General features: G+C 33.1%; 1 protein-coding gene across 1 annotated transcript; it reads left to right on the forward strand.

Moving 5' to 3' along the window:
* The first annotated feature begins 12,306 nt into the window (after positions 1-12,306).
* Positions 12,307-19,237, forward strand: PIG-G (phosphatidylinositol glycan anchor biosynthesis class G). The gene has a single exon (XM_076504884.1). It carries the CDS (start codon positions 12,515-12,517, stop codon positions 15,611-15,613), a length of 3,099 nt encoding a protein of 1,032 aa, XP_076360999.1. The 5' UTR covers positions 12,307-12,514; the 3' UTR covers positions 15,614-19,237.
* The last annotated feature ends 86 nt before the right edge of the window (positions 19,238-19,323 follow it).

The following is a 19,323-nucleotide window of genomic DNA, read 5'->3' on the forward strand; positions in this document are numbered from 1 at the left end:
AAAATACTGTAAACGTTTTCATGATACGAGAAAAAACTTTATTTTAAAATACAAAATAACATAAACATAAAATAAGCTTACTTCAATTACTCGCACAACCAACGAATGTCTCAATTTCAAACTTTTAATTACTAGTTTTTTACCCTAACCAGTATGCCAAAGACATTATCATTACATTATTTAATTTCGATAGTGCATAATGGTGTAAAGAAGAGATTTGGATACTAGAAATAAACGACCTTATAACAACAAGTTGTTGTTGTTTTGTAACTGGATACTAAACGTTTCGCTTTATAATCAGTGATGTCGAGAAAACCCACTTGTAGAGAAATATATATGTAAAATCGGCTCGTTTGGGTTGAGAAAATATTTTACGTAGAAAAGCGAACAACATTTCGACCTTCTTCGGTCATCGTCAGGTTTACCAAGAAAGAAAGAGGTAACTGACCGGAAGCTGACCACATGTTTGGAAGGGATTGTGTAACTGAGTGTCGGAATGTAGAGGGTGCCTGGCTTTTGAATAAATTTGGTATTAATTGGAATGTCATATTTTGTTACTAGTTTTTGCCAAATGTTGGTTATTTGTTTGCTGATGTCGGGAATATATGGTATACAGCAGTATATCGTTTCGTGATTTTTTGATTCGTGAGATATATTTACTTTTGTTGGTTGATTTTGCTTTCTGTCTAGGTGTGTGCGTATAATGTTTTCTACGGTTTGTGGAGGAAACTTGTTGATGTTGATGAAGTATTGTTTTATTTTGTCTAATTCATCGTTAAATTTATCTGATGAGCATAGTTTTATGGCTGTGTTTATTTGGCTTCTTAGTATGTTGAGTTTTTGTTTTGTTTCGTATGCTGAATCTCAAGGAATGTATCTGCCACAACAAAAAACTAGAAAAATTAAGATGCAAACAACAGAAAAGACATCACGACAAACCGTTTACTAACATCATAATTAACAGATCCGATCGACAATTAAACACAGACGAGATACATCTACTTAACAAAGGACTCAACTTCGCAATAGCACCTAGGTACATTCCAACCATGGAAATCAAAACATGTTTAGAAGATCTAGCCAGTTACTTGTGATACTTTCTACAGAAAACAAAAACAAGAAAACAACAAAAAACAACCAACAGAAAGAAGACAACTTAGACAGTTTTATTGACATCCAACAGCCAAACTTACCAGGCAAAATTAAAAATTTATATTTTCCAGAAATACCTAAAAACAACATCTTAAGCGATTTTTTCAGAGAATTTTCTCACAAAACCATCAACATAATTTCACAAAACAGAAATCTAAAAAATAATCTTACAAAAAGAGACATTAATTCCATTAAAAACTTAAAACAAGTCAAAAATATAAACATTCTAAAAGCAGATAAAAGTAACGCTATAATCATAATGAACACAAATGAAATACATCCAAAAAATGAAGAACATCCTATCAGACACGAACAAATTTAAACCAATACACACAAATCCAACAAAGGCACACGAGACACAACTAAACAAATTACTACTAAAAATGAAAAAAGCCAACACAATGTCACAAACACTTTATTCCTATCTACGAAAAACCAACTCACGCACACTACAAATATACGGCATCCCCAAATTTCATAAACCAGATTGTCCATTACGACCAATAATGTCCACATATGAATTGTTTAATTACAATCTTGGTAAATACATAACATGGACATTCTCTAAATATGTAACATCAACTAGCTTATTCATCAAAGACTCTTTTAATTTCAAGTCTAATCTAAATCAACTTAATCATAAAGCCTTAATGGCCAGTTTCGATGTTATATCCCTCTTTGCAGAAGTTCCAACCACTGAAGCCTGCAAGATAGCCTTAGAACTCTATATCCGAGACCCTAATTCATCTATAGACATTCCCAGCAACCAATTAGCAACTCTCATAGAATTCACCACAATGAAGACAAACTTCATGTTCAACAACCACAACTATATACAAACAAATGGCCTTAGCATGGGCAACCCAGTATCAGCAGTTCTAGCCAATATTTTTATGACACAAGTTGAAACACAAGCAATTAACACAGCATTACATCCACCAATATAGTGATACAGATATGTAGATGACACGGTTGCGGGATTGAGATCTACAGAACACACACTTAATTTTTTCAATCACATTAACTCTATACATCCCAACATTGACTTCACATGTGAACAGGAAGAAAGCAATCAAATATCATTTCTTAACCTCAAAATTACAAGAACCGACACACAATTTAAAACAGAAATCCACCGAAAAATCACCCATACAGCACATGAAACAAAACAAAAACTCAACATACTAAGAAACCAAATAAACACAGCCATAAAACTATGCTCACCAGATAAATTTAACGATGAATTAGACAAAATAAAACAATACTTCATCAACATCAACAAGTTTCCTCCACAAACCGTAGAAAACATTATACGCACACACCTAGACAGAAAGCAAAATCAACCAACAAAAGTAAATATATCTCACGAATCAAAAAATCACGAAACGATATACTGCTGTATACCATATATTCCCGACATCAGCAAACAAATAACCAACATTTGGCAAAAACTAGTAACAAAATATGACATTCCAATTAATACCAAATTTATTCAAAAGCCAGGCACAAAACTTAGGTCTATACTATGTAGAAACTACACTGACAAACACCAAACCAACATTATTTATAAAATACAATGTGATAACTGCCACGATTTCTATATTGGAGAAACAAGTAGAAAAACGGGAACCAGATTTAAAGAATATAAAAAGTCACCTTCACACGTTTCGAACACTGCAAGTCAAATAAACACAACATAACCATAGAAAACACTCAAATACTAGATAAAGAAACAAACGCAAAATCAAAGAAGCCTTATTTATACAACAACTTAAAGCCAAAATAAACCAATACAAAGGAACACCTTTATACCTATATTTAATATAATAAAATAAATAATATAAAATTATCTATTCAAACATCAAACACTGCCCTCTACATTCCGACACTCAGTTACACAACCCCTTCCAAACATGTGGTCAGCTTCCGATCAGTTACCTCTTTCCTTTTTTGTGAACCTGATGATGACCGAAGAAGGTCGAAATGTTGTTCGCTCTTCTACGTAAAATATTTTCTCAACCAAAACAAGCCGATTTTACATATGTGTTTCGCTTTATAGTTTCTTCAGAAGTGTTCTACTAAAACACAGTTTGAAACTTTTTACAGTCAGTTACGGTTTGTGTTTTAGTGGAACGCTTCTGAATAAACTGTGAAACGAAGCGTTGGGTTTCCAGTTAAAAAACAACAACTTGTTGTTATGAGGTTGTTTATGTCTAATGTCAACATGACATGTTATTAAAGGGTGGAGGAGCTATAAGATATCTCCAAATGAGTAAAACAACAGGATATAGTTGTTTAACATTTTCTGGATAAATTAACAGTTGAAAACCCATGTTGGATACTTTAATAATATATTTTACTTTGCTTCAAATGGTTTACCACTTTTTAATAAGACGAAATATGTTTGTGTGTCTCCTGAGAATCATTTTTCACATTTAAGTTTCTACATAAAATGGTTTTGATAAAACACGTATGTTAATTTTCAGTAAGTATTTGTTTTCTTGTAATATAGAGTTTTATACATTTTTTTAAATATAATACCGAACGAAATATCAGCAGTCTAAAAGCAAGTGTGTCTGAGTAACTGCCATTATATAAAATATAAATTACCACTTTCTATAATTTACACTGTGTGAAAAGGACCTGAATAGTCCATTGTTTAACTTTCAATTAGATTTCTCATTTATTGACAATTCTTTATACCAACGTTAACATAATCATTGAAAATCTGCAAAATACATATTTGTATAAAACGTATGAAACTTCATAGGTTAGTTAAATTTACGGTAAAAGAAACTTCACTATATTTACTACAAAGGCTAAAACTTCTCGAGACTTATGCGTGTTTCTCATTGTCTTATTTATTAGTATCCAAGCTTAAAACGCTAGAAATGCGTTTAATTAACAACAATCAAACATTTCGTGTGTAGAACTGAAGAGGATATATTAAGAGTGGAAATGAGTTCTCCAGTCTTTCGATTAATACCTTGCCCAAAACGTGTGTGGTGTGTAATTTTGTTATGAACATTGGCCTGATTCGTTGATACTGCTTACGAAAACACTTATTTATTTATACTACAAAAACAACTCGCTAAGAAAATTTCTGTGTTTTGTAACACTTAGTTGAAATGGACACTAAGTACATGGTTTTTATTGTATAAGACAATAACTACTGCTTTATAACAGTGTGGTTATGTATCAACAAGATGGAAAACATGCAGTTTATTTCATTATTGGTTGTTGTTTTGAATTAAGCACAAAGCTACACAATGGGCTATCTGTGCTCTACTCACAACAGGTATCGAAACCCGGTTTTTAGCGTTGGAAATCCACAGACATACCGCTGAGCCACTGGACAAAGCAACCGCTAAACTTTGCTATTTAAAAATTCAGATGAGTCCTAGCGTTAAAAAGAAGCAATAATACTCCACAGTGTGTAACACTTTGAAAAGATTATTTTTGAATTATAATTTATTGAACCATTTTACTTTTTAAACTAAAAGGCAGATACGGTACAATATATGAAAAAAAATAGTTAGATAGAATACCAGAATCTTACATTTCAACAAACTTTTGTTTTATGAACAAATATTACTTGTGTTTTTCAAGTATTCTCAAATTGTCATTTAACCATTCACAGGCCCGACACGGCTACGTAGTTAAAGCACTTGACTCTTAATCTGAGGGTCTCAGGTTCGAGTCCCCAATCGCACCAAACATGCTGGTCTTTTAGCAGTGGGGGCGTTATAATGTGACGGTCAATCCCATTATTCGTTAGTAAAAGAGTAGAAGAAGAGTTGGCGGTGGGTGGTGACGACCATTTGTTTTTCTTCTAGTTCTACACTGCAAAATTATGGACGGCTAGCGCTGATAGCCCTCTAGTGGCTTTGTATGAAATTCAAAACCAAACCAAAAGCCATTCACAAACTTCCAAGAAGATAAAACTAGCAATAATATCTATGTTTACGGTTTATATTTTACGACTTATAATGCCTATCTTAGGCCTGTTTGATACTTGTTTTAAGTCAATCTGTATTTCAGGGAAAACGTAATTTAATCTAAGAATTTTGATGTTTTCATTCGTCTTTCTTTATTTGTTTGTTTCTCGTTGACACACTACGCTACTTCGGCTGTGCTCATCACAGAAATGAAATTTTTAGCGCAATGGACCTTCAAGCATGCCGCTAAAACACCAAAAAACTTTCATTGGTCACGCAGATCACGCGTAACTGCTAGTTATTTAATAACTCTCAATAAACTAAAAGTACTCCTCTCCCCATCCCATATATAGAGATGAAGAAAAGTTATCCCAAAATATAGCAATTTAAAGACCTTCTTTTTCTGCAGTTCACTTTTCTGTCTCTCAAATATTTTTGTTCCTGTTATATATTGTTTTATCGATACCCCTCGCATCAAACAAATTTCTGAGGAATCTCATTTTCTCACGACCATATCGCTGTCTTGAGCATGTTTACTATCATGTTGACAGTGACACGTTTTTGATTACACTTAGAATTACATTTAACAAATGATATAGAATCAATGTATATTACAGAAAATGACGCCCTGTTGGACAAGTGAAAATGAATACAAAAACATACTAATGGATGACTATTTGCATAAGGATTTAACGAAATCAAAAGTCATCATTGGAAAAATACGAGGAAAAAATATCAAAAACAAATTAGTAGCAAAAGAATCACTAATCATTCTTGAACTTCTTGATTGTGTTGAATCCTATGGAGAAGAAGGTACTTCACTGATATTGCTATTTATTATATAGTACACCTGTAAGTCTATGAATTTACAACGCTAAAATCAGAGGTTCGATTCCCTTCAGTGGACTCATCAGATAGCCTGATGTTGCTTTGCTATATGAAAACACATACACATTTATTATATTTTAAGAAAAACGTGGCCTTATCAATGTGCTGGTAGTTGTAGTAACAATACAGAATTTTTTTGAATTGATTTGAAACTGAAAAGAACTCATTTTATTGTACTTAATATTATGGTTTAACAACAGAACCAATGGTTAGCAGTACGAAAAAGAATTACTTACCTGGAGAAAATCCAAAAGCTTTATTGAATTTTAGGGTCACTTATACTTGAACTGTAGGCCCGGCATGGCCAAGTGGGTTAAGGCTTTCGACTCGTAATCTGAGAGGCGCGGGTTCGAATTCCCGTCACATCAAACATGCTCGCCCTTTCAGCCGTAGGGACGTTATAATATGACGTTCAATCCCACTATTCTCTGTTAAAGGAGTAACCCAAGAGTCGGCGGTTAATTGAGGCCAAATTAATCAGTTTAATAATTCAAATATAAATTAGTTCCTAAATGTCAATCAATATAAGATATCAATCGTGCCTGGTACAGCTTAAGATGACGCCATTTTATTATATTGTATTTTTTGCTTTGCTGTTATAACGAAATTATTTAATTAGAGCATTTTATATTTGTACCAATCAATGCGTTGGACTTAAAAACGTATGAAGTATTGTAATGTAAACAAAACTTAAGTTCTGTACGTTGAAAAAAATGATGTTATTTCCAGAAATTAATTTTTAACTTAAAAATTATAGACTAGTACTTTACTTTTTCAGAGCTTATTTCTTTTTAACCTAAAAGAAAAGATAAAAACTTCGGTTTGTTTTTTAACTTTTTATGACAAACATTTTATTCAATTCAGTTCGTATTTTTATGGAAAATATTTTATCTGCAAGAATTTTTATTTATTGAAATTGGAATAAGTAGTTATCGTATTATGATAATATCTAAGTTGTCATGTTTATCGTATATAGCTTATCTGAAAGCTAAACTTAAGCTTTCTTTTTTACCTCATAGATGACACTAGGATCCATTGTGGGTGTGTTTTCCTATAGCAAATCCACATCGGGCTATCGGCTGAGTCCACCGAGGAGAATCGAACCCCTGATTTTAGAGTTGTAAATCCGTAGACTTGCCGCTGTCCTAGCGGAGGACAAATTCATTGGATGTTCGATTCTTTGTTCTAAGTGTAAAATAGATTTTGGACAATTGTCTGTGCTGTGCCCACTGTCGCTGTCGAACAACCCCAGTTGGTTTGTGTTATGTGAAAAGCTAGCTCTGAGCCATTGGGAGAACAGAGGAGAGATAGACGAACAAGATACATTTGAGAAAAAAAAATCATAGTGTAATAACTTTTCAAGTTTCATTTTTAGAAGAAAGAACTGCAGTACGAAGTACATCAGACCTTGTAATCTTAGCGGGTATTTGCACATGTCGTTATCAGACAACTTCGTGGATTCTTTAGCGGAAGTTACATACACAAAAACTGGCATAGTAAATGAATATATTTTCCAAAAAAACACACTCAGTAAAAGAAGTTATATATTATTTTGTTTCATTCTTTACAAACGTTGAAGACTGAAAACTAATATATATTAAATACAGAAGAGTTTATTAAAAGTTCATCTTTACATTCTTTAAGAAAACCTGGTAACGCTATGTTCGGACGTTGAGCTTTCAGACGCTCGACATAGCCAGGTGTTCAGGGTGATTGATTCATAATCTGACAGTCGCGGGTTCGAATCCTCGTCATACCAAATATGCTTGCCTTTTCAGCCCTGTGGGTGTTATAATGTGATGGTCAGTTCCACTATCCGTTGGTAAAAGAGTAGCCCAAAAGTTATCGTTGAGTGATGATGACTAGCTGCCTTTCCTCTAGTCGTACACTGCTAAATTATGGACGACTAACGCAGATAGCTCTCGTGTAGCTTTGCGCGAAATTAAAATACAAACAAATCAGATTTCAGGCGTATTTAGTGAATTAAAACACACTTAAGGGTCTATTTTACTTCTTCCCTTAAGTGGTGTACATTACTTGGCCATATTTGAGTTAGAGGTAATAACGTATAACTTGTATGTTGTACTTCAAATTTAAATATATAGCACCTTTAAAAGTGAAGACCAAAAGTCAGTTCACGAGTAGAAATTTTACCGTCAAAGTGAAAACCCTCAAATTCGTTTTCTTGAAGGTCTTATTGGCTATGGTGATTAGGGTGTTCTATTTGCAATTTCTAGGTCGTGTGTTCGAATATTATCGCATATTTAGCCTGGAGGCGTTATAATGTGATGATAATTATCATTTTTTTGTTAGTGCAAGACTAGCCCAAGGGTTAGGTGTCAGGGATGTACACTAACTACCTTTCTTCTGGTTTAGTACTTTTAAATTAGAACTATCGCATACAGTCCTCAAGTAGCTTTTCGCGGAATTCAATAAAACAAGCTTATTGGCTACTTTGACATAGCTATAGTTTCCTTTATCGATTAGTTGTAATAAGTGATGTAAGTGGGCGATTTATCTTATAATTCTCTTTCCAATTTAATGAAACGCTGTAAATTACTTATTGCATTTTATGCTCTCTCCTAAGACACTACAGGGTGCGTGACACGTTCATGAATACGTTACAAATAAATAGACCAATGACAATTGTGCTGTGTACTTATCGCACGCCTACCAGCTAGAATCAAGATGGCACCATGCAGTCTAGAAAGTTCAGATGCTCAGATACATAAATCCAATGCAAAGATAACCACTTTTAGCTCCAAAAACAAAAACGAGAATAATTAAAAACAATTTTAATTAATTAGATCAAATTATAATGGGGCTTGTGTAAAATACGCTAATCAGCCATATTGGATGGGGGTACAGATATAAAACTAACAGTCTGGCAATGCACCAGCACAAAGTTTGACTTCATCTGTGAAAAGAGACTGCCAACTCACCAAAATAGAGTAAAAAGTCGTCTTTATAGTACCACTGTGAATACACACAGTGAAGAATATGGAAACAAATGTGGACTTTTGACTACATAAGACTGTCAGAAATAATATATGTGTCATTCTCGAGAAAAATGGACTGCTTGTGCATTGAACTTATGTACTTGAAGGAGGTAGTCCTGAGGTGGTTGTGACTCAAGACAATCCAAGAAGTACTCTAGAATAGCAGAGTACATGATTTTTGTTGAAGCACAAGAAAAAATGATATAATTATTCTGTCCTTTAGAGCCTCAGTTCTCAATTTCTCGTCTGCAGAGTTCGAAATGTTCTTAAGAGGGTCCGTAACGGTGACGACATTTTTTTCTATCATGGTTAAAGGGAAGAGAAAAAACAGCTTTCAATTAAATCAAAATCTTTCATAATGAAAACTTCATTAACTTGCTTACATTTTGACATACTCTGTGGGCACCCTCCGTAGATACACCAGTCTGAGTATGAAAAATCCGTAATTTTGTTAGGGTTCCCTTTAGAGGATAGTAACCTTGACTATTGTTCCTGAGAGCAAGAATTTCTCGGATGGCATTGTTTGCTAGATACTTCTAGGGGCGGACGTATAGTTCATAGAAAACAGTGATGTTTCCTGGTAATATATTTCCTAGACTATAAGGAATACATTCATGATGTTATAAAATAAAAACACGTGGGTTTAAGAAATCTTGATAGAAATAAATAAAAACCCTATAAGCAGAGCGCTTTTGAAAGGTTGACCTATCTTCTACAGGAGAAATTGGCAATATTTTTATATTCTTAAGACGGCTGGTATATGTATTAAAACTTTAATTAAATAAAGTATAGAACAACGTTTCGACCTTCGTAGATCATTTTCAGGTTAACAAAAGAGTTTGTTCTATACTTTATTTTAGTACCAATACCAGTTGTCTCGAGAATACACTTTTACTTCAAGTGGGTTTCTCATCATAACAAATTGGAAAGTTCATTCGTTTTTTTGAGGAATGCATGTCACTGTTATAACAGCGGTATCTTATACAGAGAGGAGCAGTTCATCAAAAATCGGCCCATATGCTTTAAGCAGTAAATGACAGAAAACAAAACACGTTAAAGTAACACACTTTACAGTATGCAGTAAAATTAATAAAAATTTCCAGGATGTAAGAAAGTTTACCTCTGTACAACGAGTGTTGATATGTCCTCGGTTTTTGTGCTCACTTTCAAATAAACATGGCATTGGACAATTGGATTATTGGACAATTTTATATGCATATATAAAATACACGTTTTTGAAATAATATTAATACATAAAACAGGCAGATATAAGCTGGTCTTCATTATTATGCCCCGGAAAGCTCAAAGCTAAGGTGAATGGATTATAACATTTAACAAAATTGGGGTTCAGTATCGGTAGATTGCCCACTGAGAAGCTATGTTTTTAAACATAAACAATCAAACAAACTTCTGTATTGTTACAAATATACCAGTAAATATACATAAGCAACCTACACATTGGTATATTAATGTTTTAACAGTTATTGAACTTTATACTTATTGTTTATAGTTGAAGGTTCTTTTAAATTTCAGTAAAATAAACAACGATAAACGACTAAGCAATAAACGTTTCAGAGAACCTTAATTTGTTGGGAGTTTTTGTTTTGTTTTGCTGGGGTAACCTCTTAAGAATTTTGTAACAATTTTGAAAATGTTTACGGTACAAAGTTTACAAAAAAGGAAAGCTTATTTAATATCACATATGCATACCATGTCTTCTGCAACAAAACTCGTTCTAGAATTGTTATTATTTCATTGAAAAACTTTTGGTAGACTTGTGTAACATTGTTCATTTGTTACGGTTATTCGATCGGTTCTTTTATCTCGTGAAAGTAACTTCCAATATTCTTCTTGCTGGAACTTTAAGACCACTTGCTGTTCGCACCAGTTTATTTCACTTTTTTCTCTGTAGGAATTTTCCCATCGTGCATTATCAGATCGGATTTAAAAATGAATGACCATGAATCAACATGTTACGAAAATTCGCGTTAATATTGACTGGTGGACTGGTTCCTTGAAATAATGCATCATATTATGCAGGACAGATAAAGTATTCTCATTCTCAGAATATCTTCTGCTTGGTTCATTATCAACGAATGATTTGCAACATTTTTGGCTAAAATGTTGGTATTTTTCATATTTATAACAGTTTCTTGTTACTCTTTGGGTTTGGTTTGTTTTGAATTTCGCGCAAAGCTACACGACAGTTATCTGCGCTAGTCATCACCACTCTATAGTCTTACACCGCTAAATTAGGGACGGCTAGCGCAGATAGCTCTCGTGTAGCTATGCGCGAAATTAAAAATAAACCAAACCAAAACTACGAAATTGATGTGAAACGTAATTATGAATGTATGCCATTTTTATATCACACCAACTAATTTTCTTATAACATAATTTCTATGAACACACCAAAGAATTGTTCTTTATAAAGTAATCCCTCAAATTCGACACGTTTATTGTATACGTAATTTAAGCCTTTAATCATACATAATATTCTCTCATATGCACGTCTTATTATCTCGTACGTACCTAGACAAGACTTTCAAACATATTTTCACTTTGCGGTTCAGGAAAAACCAAACAAAAATATAACAGTCATTTATGAATTAAACGCTCACAGTTAGCAAAGCATTAGAAAATGGCAAAATTTTGTAATAAAATCACGTTCTTTTTATTAAGCCTAACGAAGAGTAATTTTCGCAACAGTGCTATATACAGGGTGGCCCGTAAGTCCCTACCCATCCATATGTTATTATGTTATATTCAATTACGCATGTATTATAAATTTGTTTCTTTTTTTTCAGAGAAATGTGGCCGATGTAAGCCCATTTACACTGGAAGAGTGTATTGTTACAAGTACGTGGGTACATGAGCGCAAGAATATTGGTGATAGCACACAGATACACTGGATACATAAGATGATTAGGGACTTACGGGCCACCCTGTAGAATAATTTGTTGTACTTCAACGATGTTTATTATTTTAAACATTTAATCACAGTCGTACTTATATTTTATACTCTCAAGTCATAAGTGTTCAAATAAAAAATAGTGAACGTTTTATTTTAAGGTAATTTGAATGTCACACGAATAAAAAGATTAGTTCCTAAAATTGTTAAATTAATTATTAATGTTATCAATATAATGATATCGGATATGCTTGTATAGATTTTGATATGATACTGATAACAATTTGTGTAAAAAAGTTGAAGAAAGAATATTTTCTGTTATTCTGTGGTAAAAATTATGACTGGTTTATTAGTTAAGAAGGATATAATTTTACTGGAAAGGAAAAATAAACCGCCACATAGTGGAGAAAATATTTTTTGAGTGCTTTCTTTCAGTCCTTAGTGGATTCGTAGGTTGAACTATAGTAAAGGTTTAATTTTAAGTTTAATAAAATGTAATTCAGTGTATTCTGTAGGTTAAGATAGACTACACTGTCTCTTTAACTTAAATGTAGAATAGCGCTAATATTATTTCTGTTGTATGTATAAGGAGAATTGATGTTGGGGACATTATTGTTGTCTGGTGAATGGAAATGGTGAAAGTGAGGCTGCTTGAATTGATTTTATGTGTTCTATTGTATGTGATAGGACTTGGTCTCTTTTTTAGAGGATTTTTTCCCGCAAAGTCTTTGTTTAGAGAAAAACTCAAACACAGCTATTCTGTCGATACTGATAATGTATTAAAATTTATGGTTTCTCCCGAGTGTGAGAAAAGTGAAATTGGAAGCTGTCCTGAATGTTCATCCTTTAATTTTGCTGGAAAAAATAAAACAGAACCATTAATTAACAGGTTAGTGTTTATTGTTATAGATGCCCTTCGTGCCGACTTTATTCCAAGCATTCAAAATGGAATTTTCAGTCATAATAAACCTACTATGCCTTACGTAGAGAAAGCTTTGAAGAATGGTGTGGCCTTTGGATTTGTCAGTAAGGCTCAAGCCCCAACAGTTACTTTACCAAGAATTAAAGCTATGATGACAGGAAATGTACCAGGATTTATTGATGTCATAATTAATCTTGATGCAAAATCACTGAAAGAAGATAACCTAGTGACACAGGCTTATCATAATAATAAGACTTTAGTGTTTTACGGTGATGACATGTGGTTGAAGTTATTTCCAGAACATTTCAGTCGGTTTGAAGGAACAACATCATTTTTTGTTTCTGATTACACTGAAGTTGATAATAATGTAACTCGACATTTAAAAGAAGAAATGAAAAGTTATGATTGGGATATTTTAATTCTTCATTATCTTGGTTTGGATCACATTGGCCATCTTGCAGGACTAGAATCAACCTTGCTTCTAACAAAACTGCAGGAAATGGATGGTATTATAGAGTTTATTGCTGAATCCCTAGTGACATTAGATAGAGAATCTTCTCTCACGTCACTAGTTGTTGTTTGTGGAGACCATGGTATGAGTCCGCGAGGAAGTCATGGAGGGGTTTCACCAGGAGAAGTGTCAACACCATTAATTATTCTGAGTTCCAAAGGTTGGAGCAGGGATCTTGTTCAAATTAAGCATTCTGTAATATCAGAAGTTTCACAGATTGATTTAACACCTACATTAGCCATCCTTCTTGGTTTGCCTATCCCCATTAACAGCATTGGATCCATCATTCCAGGTATTGTGGAAGCACTAGGCATGAGAGATGACCAGCAGTTAAATGTATTGTATTCTATTGCTGCCCACCTTATGCAGGTAATGAAAGAGAGCTCTAATGATGGATTGAAAGCTTCCTACTTAGATCTTTTTAAGACAGCCCTGAATGCTCACAAGGAATGGAGTACATTTTGGGCTAAACATTTCCCGGAAGATAGCAAGTTCTCAGATCTTGCAAAAAAAGCCAAACGTAACTATGTGCAGCTTATGTCAGCAGTAAGAAATGAACTAATATCACGTGCAACAAACTATGATATGTATGCATTATATGTAGGTATTTATATCACTAGTCAAATATCTTTTGTTATTGTACTTGTCACGATGTCCAATAGTAATACTGTTTACTTGTATTATTTACGAAATATGAAATGTGAAACAACTTTAATAACAAGCTTTGTTGTCATCATGATAGCCATGTTTACCCACATGTATGTCTGTAGTAGTGAAGATTGTAAAAGTTCTTTGTGTCACAGTAGTTTAAACTTTATCACTCTTACTATTCTGATAGTTGTGAGTTTTTTGTCCTTGTTTTATTTAAATTTATTTTGTAATTGGGATAAAATTAATTGGTTTAGAAAGTTTAGTAAAACTAAAACTTTAATATGTCTTAGTTTTGTGCTACATTTTATGAGTTTCACATCATCTAGTTTTATTGAAGAGGAACACCAGTTATGTTATTATTTTGCAACCACAATACAGTTGGTAGCATGTGTATCTTACTTAAAGCATTTTTCTGGAGAAAACCTTTGTAAAAACTTGAAAGCCAGTTGTATAAGTGCTAAAAGGACAGAAAACATTCATTTTTATCAACAAGGTAGTAATTGTCCACTAAATTGGAGTCCAAAAGTAGATTATTTAGGCCAAACAAATATTTTAAATTCGAGTTTTACTTCTTTTAAAGTAACATTTTCACTTCTATTCCAATTAATAGGGAACTGTAAAGAGTTATATTTATCTCTGGCATCTCTTGTTATTTGTAGAATATTGCGTAGCTGGAACAGTACAGGAGATAAATGGTCTCATTTACCAGATGTAGGAGATTGGTTAAGATTACCAGAGAATGAAACATTTCTCAATTTGGCTATCATTTTGTCATTTCTTCTTATTTTAAGAATACTTTCCAGTAGAAAAGACACATTATCAAGTGTTGTATTCACCTGTGGCATGGCTTGTGTGTTGCTATATCATGTAGAAAATTTGAGTATTCAGCACAAACAGATAACTGTTTCTGAAAGAAGTCAAGTAAAAGCACATTTAGTGTATGTTCAAGTGCTACTATTGATTTTATGTGCTATTTTGAAGGGTTTTCATACCTTCTGGAGTGGGGTTTCTAGTTATGAGAAACTTAAAAATATTACTTGTGCTTGGAATAGATTAATACTTGGTTGGGTACTGTTATCATGTCTTTTACATCGGTCACACAACATTCCAATGTTCGCACTGCTTGTATGTGAGGAACAAATAACGTGGATGATTTTCCGGGGCCTTACAAAAAATATTACTGTTCTAACAACTGTGTATTTCTGGATGGGGATGGCAAGTTTCTTTTTTCAGGGAAATTCTAATAGTCTTTCCACTATTGATGTGTCATCTGGTTATGTAGGGTTGACAAGTTATAATCCTATTTTAGTAGGCACTTTAATGGTTTGCAATACCTATTCAACATTCTTGTTGTGGTTTCTGAAACTTAATTCACGACTTTTTCAACTTTTGGATGCAACAGGAAAGTTTGACAAAGAACAAGAAAACATACCTTTAGTAGAAACAATCATAGAGTCTTCTGGTCTTCTGCTTTGTGTTAGGTTTGTGACCGTTTCAGTTTATTTAGGTTTACTGTTGATCCAAAGACATCATTTGTTTGTATGGACAGTGTTCAGTCCCAAATTATTGTACGAGACTGCACATGTAATGTTGTTTGTTTGTTTTTTATTAACATCTTCACTGTCATGCTATGCTGTATGAAAAGTTTTAAAAATTTAATGTTATAAATTATTAACTAATTATTTTAATGGTGGTGTCTTCAGAATAGAGAAACATGTAACAAAATGTCTAATTATTCATAAAGTACACTATGATGATACAGTTTTCTCAATGATGTGTGTGTCTTTGGCTATTTGCTATGACTTAATTATTTTAACAAACACCAGAAATCACTTTTAGTCATTATATATATAATCATACAAATATAAAACTGTAATAATTTAGTTAACAATGAAAGTATGTTGTGCCTTAATGCCATGGTGCACAAGTTGTAGGGTGAGGGTGACCAGTAACTATGGCTATAGAAACATAAAAATAATATTTGAAAGTATAATTTTTAAAATGATGTTTTAAAACTACCATACAAACATTAATACCGTTAAATAATACGGTAACAACAACTAACCTTTCCCATGTTATACGCCATTTCGTGTTGTTGATATTTTGTAAGGTTTTTTCTACAAACAGTGTTCATTTGTTAGAAAATTAATGTAGCTGATAGTGAAAATATAAAGATTTAATTTTTAAAAAAATGTTTCATTTATTCTTGGTTTTCTCTTGAGTGTCAGCAACTTAACCTACCTTCATTCACATGCTGTTAGTACCATGTGATGCTTATAGGAAGTTGTCTTGTAATCTCCTATGTTATACCAAAACAACCAGTTCCTACTGCAATGTTCATGACCATTATCTGCATATCAAATAAATGTGGCTTTGTATCACACGATACTCGCATTTTCTAGCGTTATGTCCTGTGAATCATGTAAGGAATAGGATAGGATAGGGTTACCATGGGAAGATGTCACTACCATATACACACAAACAGTTTGTAAGGGATTCATTGGCATTCACAGATATATTTTTTATTCGGGGTGACAAAAGTGTATGGAGGTTCAGCTTTTATGATGTAAGTTTACAAACTAAAAGAATATGTGCTTTTTGAAAGAAAATGTAGTTTTAATAAAAAATATCAAAAATATTTAATAATGGTATTAAGCTTACATCATAATATGTGCAATTTTGTATGAAATGTAAAGGGGCAAATGTTCCCTTCTGTAAGCACACATAAAGGGATGTGTTTGTTTTTGTTTCCAAGTCTTGTGATCAAGGCTACTTCCATTAGCTGTCCATAATTTTGAAGCAATAGATTAGAAGGAAATCAGCTAGCTAGTAGACACTATTCATAGCAAATTCTACGAATAAATAATGGAGTTGGTAATCATATTATAATACTCCTATGTTTGGAGTTGGTGGTCAAACCACCAATCCTCAGAGTGTAAGCTGAGTGTCTTACCCATCAGGCCAATACAGGATGTGAGTGCACCAAAACTTGTTTAGAACCAAGGTGAAAAGAGTTGGTTCTCCTCTGCTTCAATGTAACATAAAAATGATTACACAATGTAACAAAATGTTTACTTTTTCTTGTTCCTGGGCAGAAAGTGTTATTTCCCAATTGCTTATGCCTAAAGTAAATGAAAAACACATTTTTCTCTTCAAACTTTGCTTTTGTGACCTGGATAATGAAATTTTCAAATTTACCTATTTTCCAGAACATTCCAGGTAGATTCAGTGCTTGATTACCTGACAGAGAATTTTCAGTAACCTTTTGGAATTTTCTAGAACTTTCAATAGTAATATATATATATACAGGGGTTCACCACTTATGACTTCAGCTTAGTTCCAGCTGCCTATGTGAACACAGACCTACCTGATTTTATCAGAGATGGCATCAAGAAGCTGCAAGCATTCTCCAGACACATTTTGCTATGTATGTGGCCAGTTTATCAAGATGAGCAAAAAAGTACTCTGTGACAGCATCTGCTAAAATGTTTGAAGCCTACAAGGCATATTTTGGCATGCCTGTCAGGGATCAAGACAAACCCTGGGCACCTCATTTTACCTGCAAGCACTGCAAAAAAAAACTCTAGAAGGTAAGACAGACAATTTTTGCTTGCTTGAATAAGATTTTATATTATACAGCAGAGACACCACAACATGCTATAACAGGAAGCACTGGCCACAATGGACCGAGTTCTCTGTGGGGAGGCACAATGTTAAGTGTGATCCACCACTGCACATAAAATTGGGTCTTATGAAACAATTTGTCACAGCTTTTGATAAGGAGTCTGCAGTCTTCAAGTACCTTCCAGACTTCTTTCTTAAGCTGTCTGAGGCAAAAGTCAAAGCTGGTGTCTTCATTGGACCACAAATAAAGAAGATCCTGGAGTGCGCAGAATTCCCCAAGAAGCTCAGTAGGAAGGAAAAAATGCTTGGGGTAGTTTTGTTGCATTGGTTCAGAGCTTCTTGTGCAATCACAAGACTGAAAGTTATGTGGAACTGGTTGAGGCTGTGGTGAAGAACTGTGGCAAAATGGGCTGCAGGATGTCCCTGATAGTCCACATCCTTGATGCTCAACTTGATATATTCAAGGAGAATATGGAAGCATACTCAAAGGAGCAAGACAGGTGCTTCCACCAAAATATACTGGACTTTGAATGCTGCTGCCAGGGAAGGTATAACAAAAACATGATAGGAGACTATATTTGGGGACTGATACATGAAAGTGATTTACATTACAGTTGCAAATCTCGATAAACTACTCACTTCTAAACGTTTTTGTATAATTTAGTATAAATACATGCAAATCTTGATTCATATGTTGTTTTATTCAGACTTTATGTAAATGAAAATGTGCAAATTTGCCTGTTTTTACATAGAAAATAGGTTAATTTCTAAATTTCATTATCCAAGTCACAAAAGCAAAGTTTGAAGGGAATAATGGCTATTTTCTGTACTTTTACAACAAAAGCAATTAAGAAATAACACTATCAGGAACAAAATTTGTATTACATAGTGTTATTTTTGAAGAAAGGCCACAAGTTTACATACATTATTTATTAATCATAACAGTACACATAAAAAAATATTTTTCAGAATTAAGATGTATATGTCATCATTTTTTCATAGTAGATTTTTACAATTTAAGATATGCAGACAGCAGAAAAAGTTGGATAAAGAAACCTCTTTCCATGTATTGATGCACTCTAGTTTCCTAATACTTTTATTTTGTATACTTTATATTTTATGAACAGTTCCTTGTCAATGTAACATCTATAAGTGAATTCCAAAATGGTTTCCTTTATTTTTAGATATAGCACACTCTTGAAGAGACCAAGTGTTAATTTATTTACTAATTAAAATGGCCATATAGTAATAATATCTGTTTTGCTCCATTCGAGTTATGTTGAAAAATTACTGTAGTGAATTTTTTTTATAAATATTTATAATTCTTTTCATGTGAATAAGATAAGGATTTCAAAATGAAGTTTGCCTTTTAAAATTCCTGTTCATTGATAATATTTCAACAGCTTCCCAGATACTGAATGACCTAATTAACTTAGTACTTGTTTTATTATTACCATGGTTCATATGGGAAACTGACAGGTATTATTCTAGAAAAGCAGATGAAGTTGCTCTCAAACTAATCTGTATCTTCACTATAAACCATACTCAAAAACAAAATATTTTTGTATTTACAAAGATTTTAAATGTAATAGTTTGGCAAATTTCTCAGTTTACTAATAAAAATGACAATTATTACCAGTATCTTCTAATGGTTGTTTGTGTTACTAAGTTACATAAAAAAAGTTTTAGGGACACAACCTTAAACAAAATTATTTTGAAATTGAATT

The sequence above is a fragment of the Tachypleus tridentatus genome, chromosome 6 (genome assembly GCF_004210375.1).
Source record: "Tachypleus tridentatus isolate NWPU-2018 chromosome 6, ASM421037v1, whole genome shotgun sequence".
In the NCBI taxonomy this organism is placed as follows: Eukaryota; Metazoa; Arthropoda; class Merostomata; order Xiphosura; family Limulidae; genus Tachypleus; species Tachypleus tridentatus.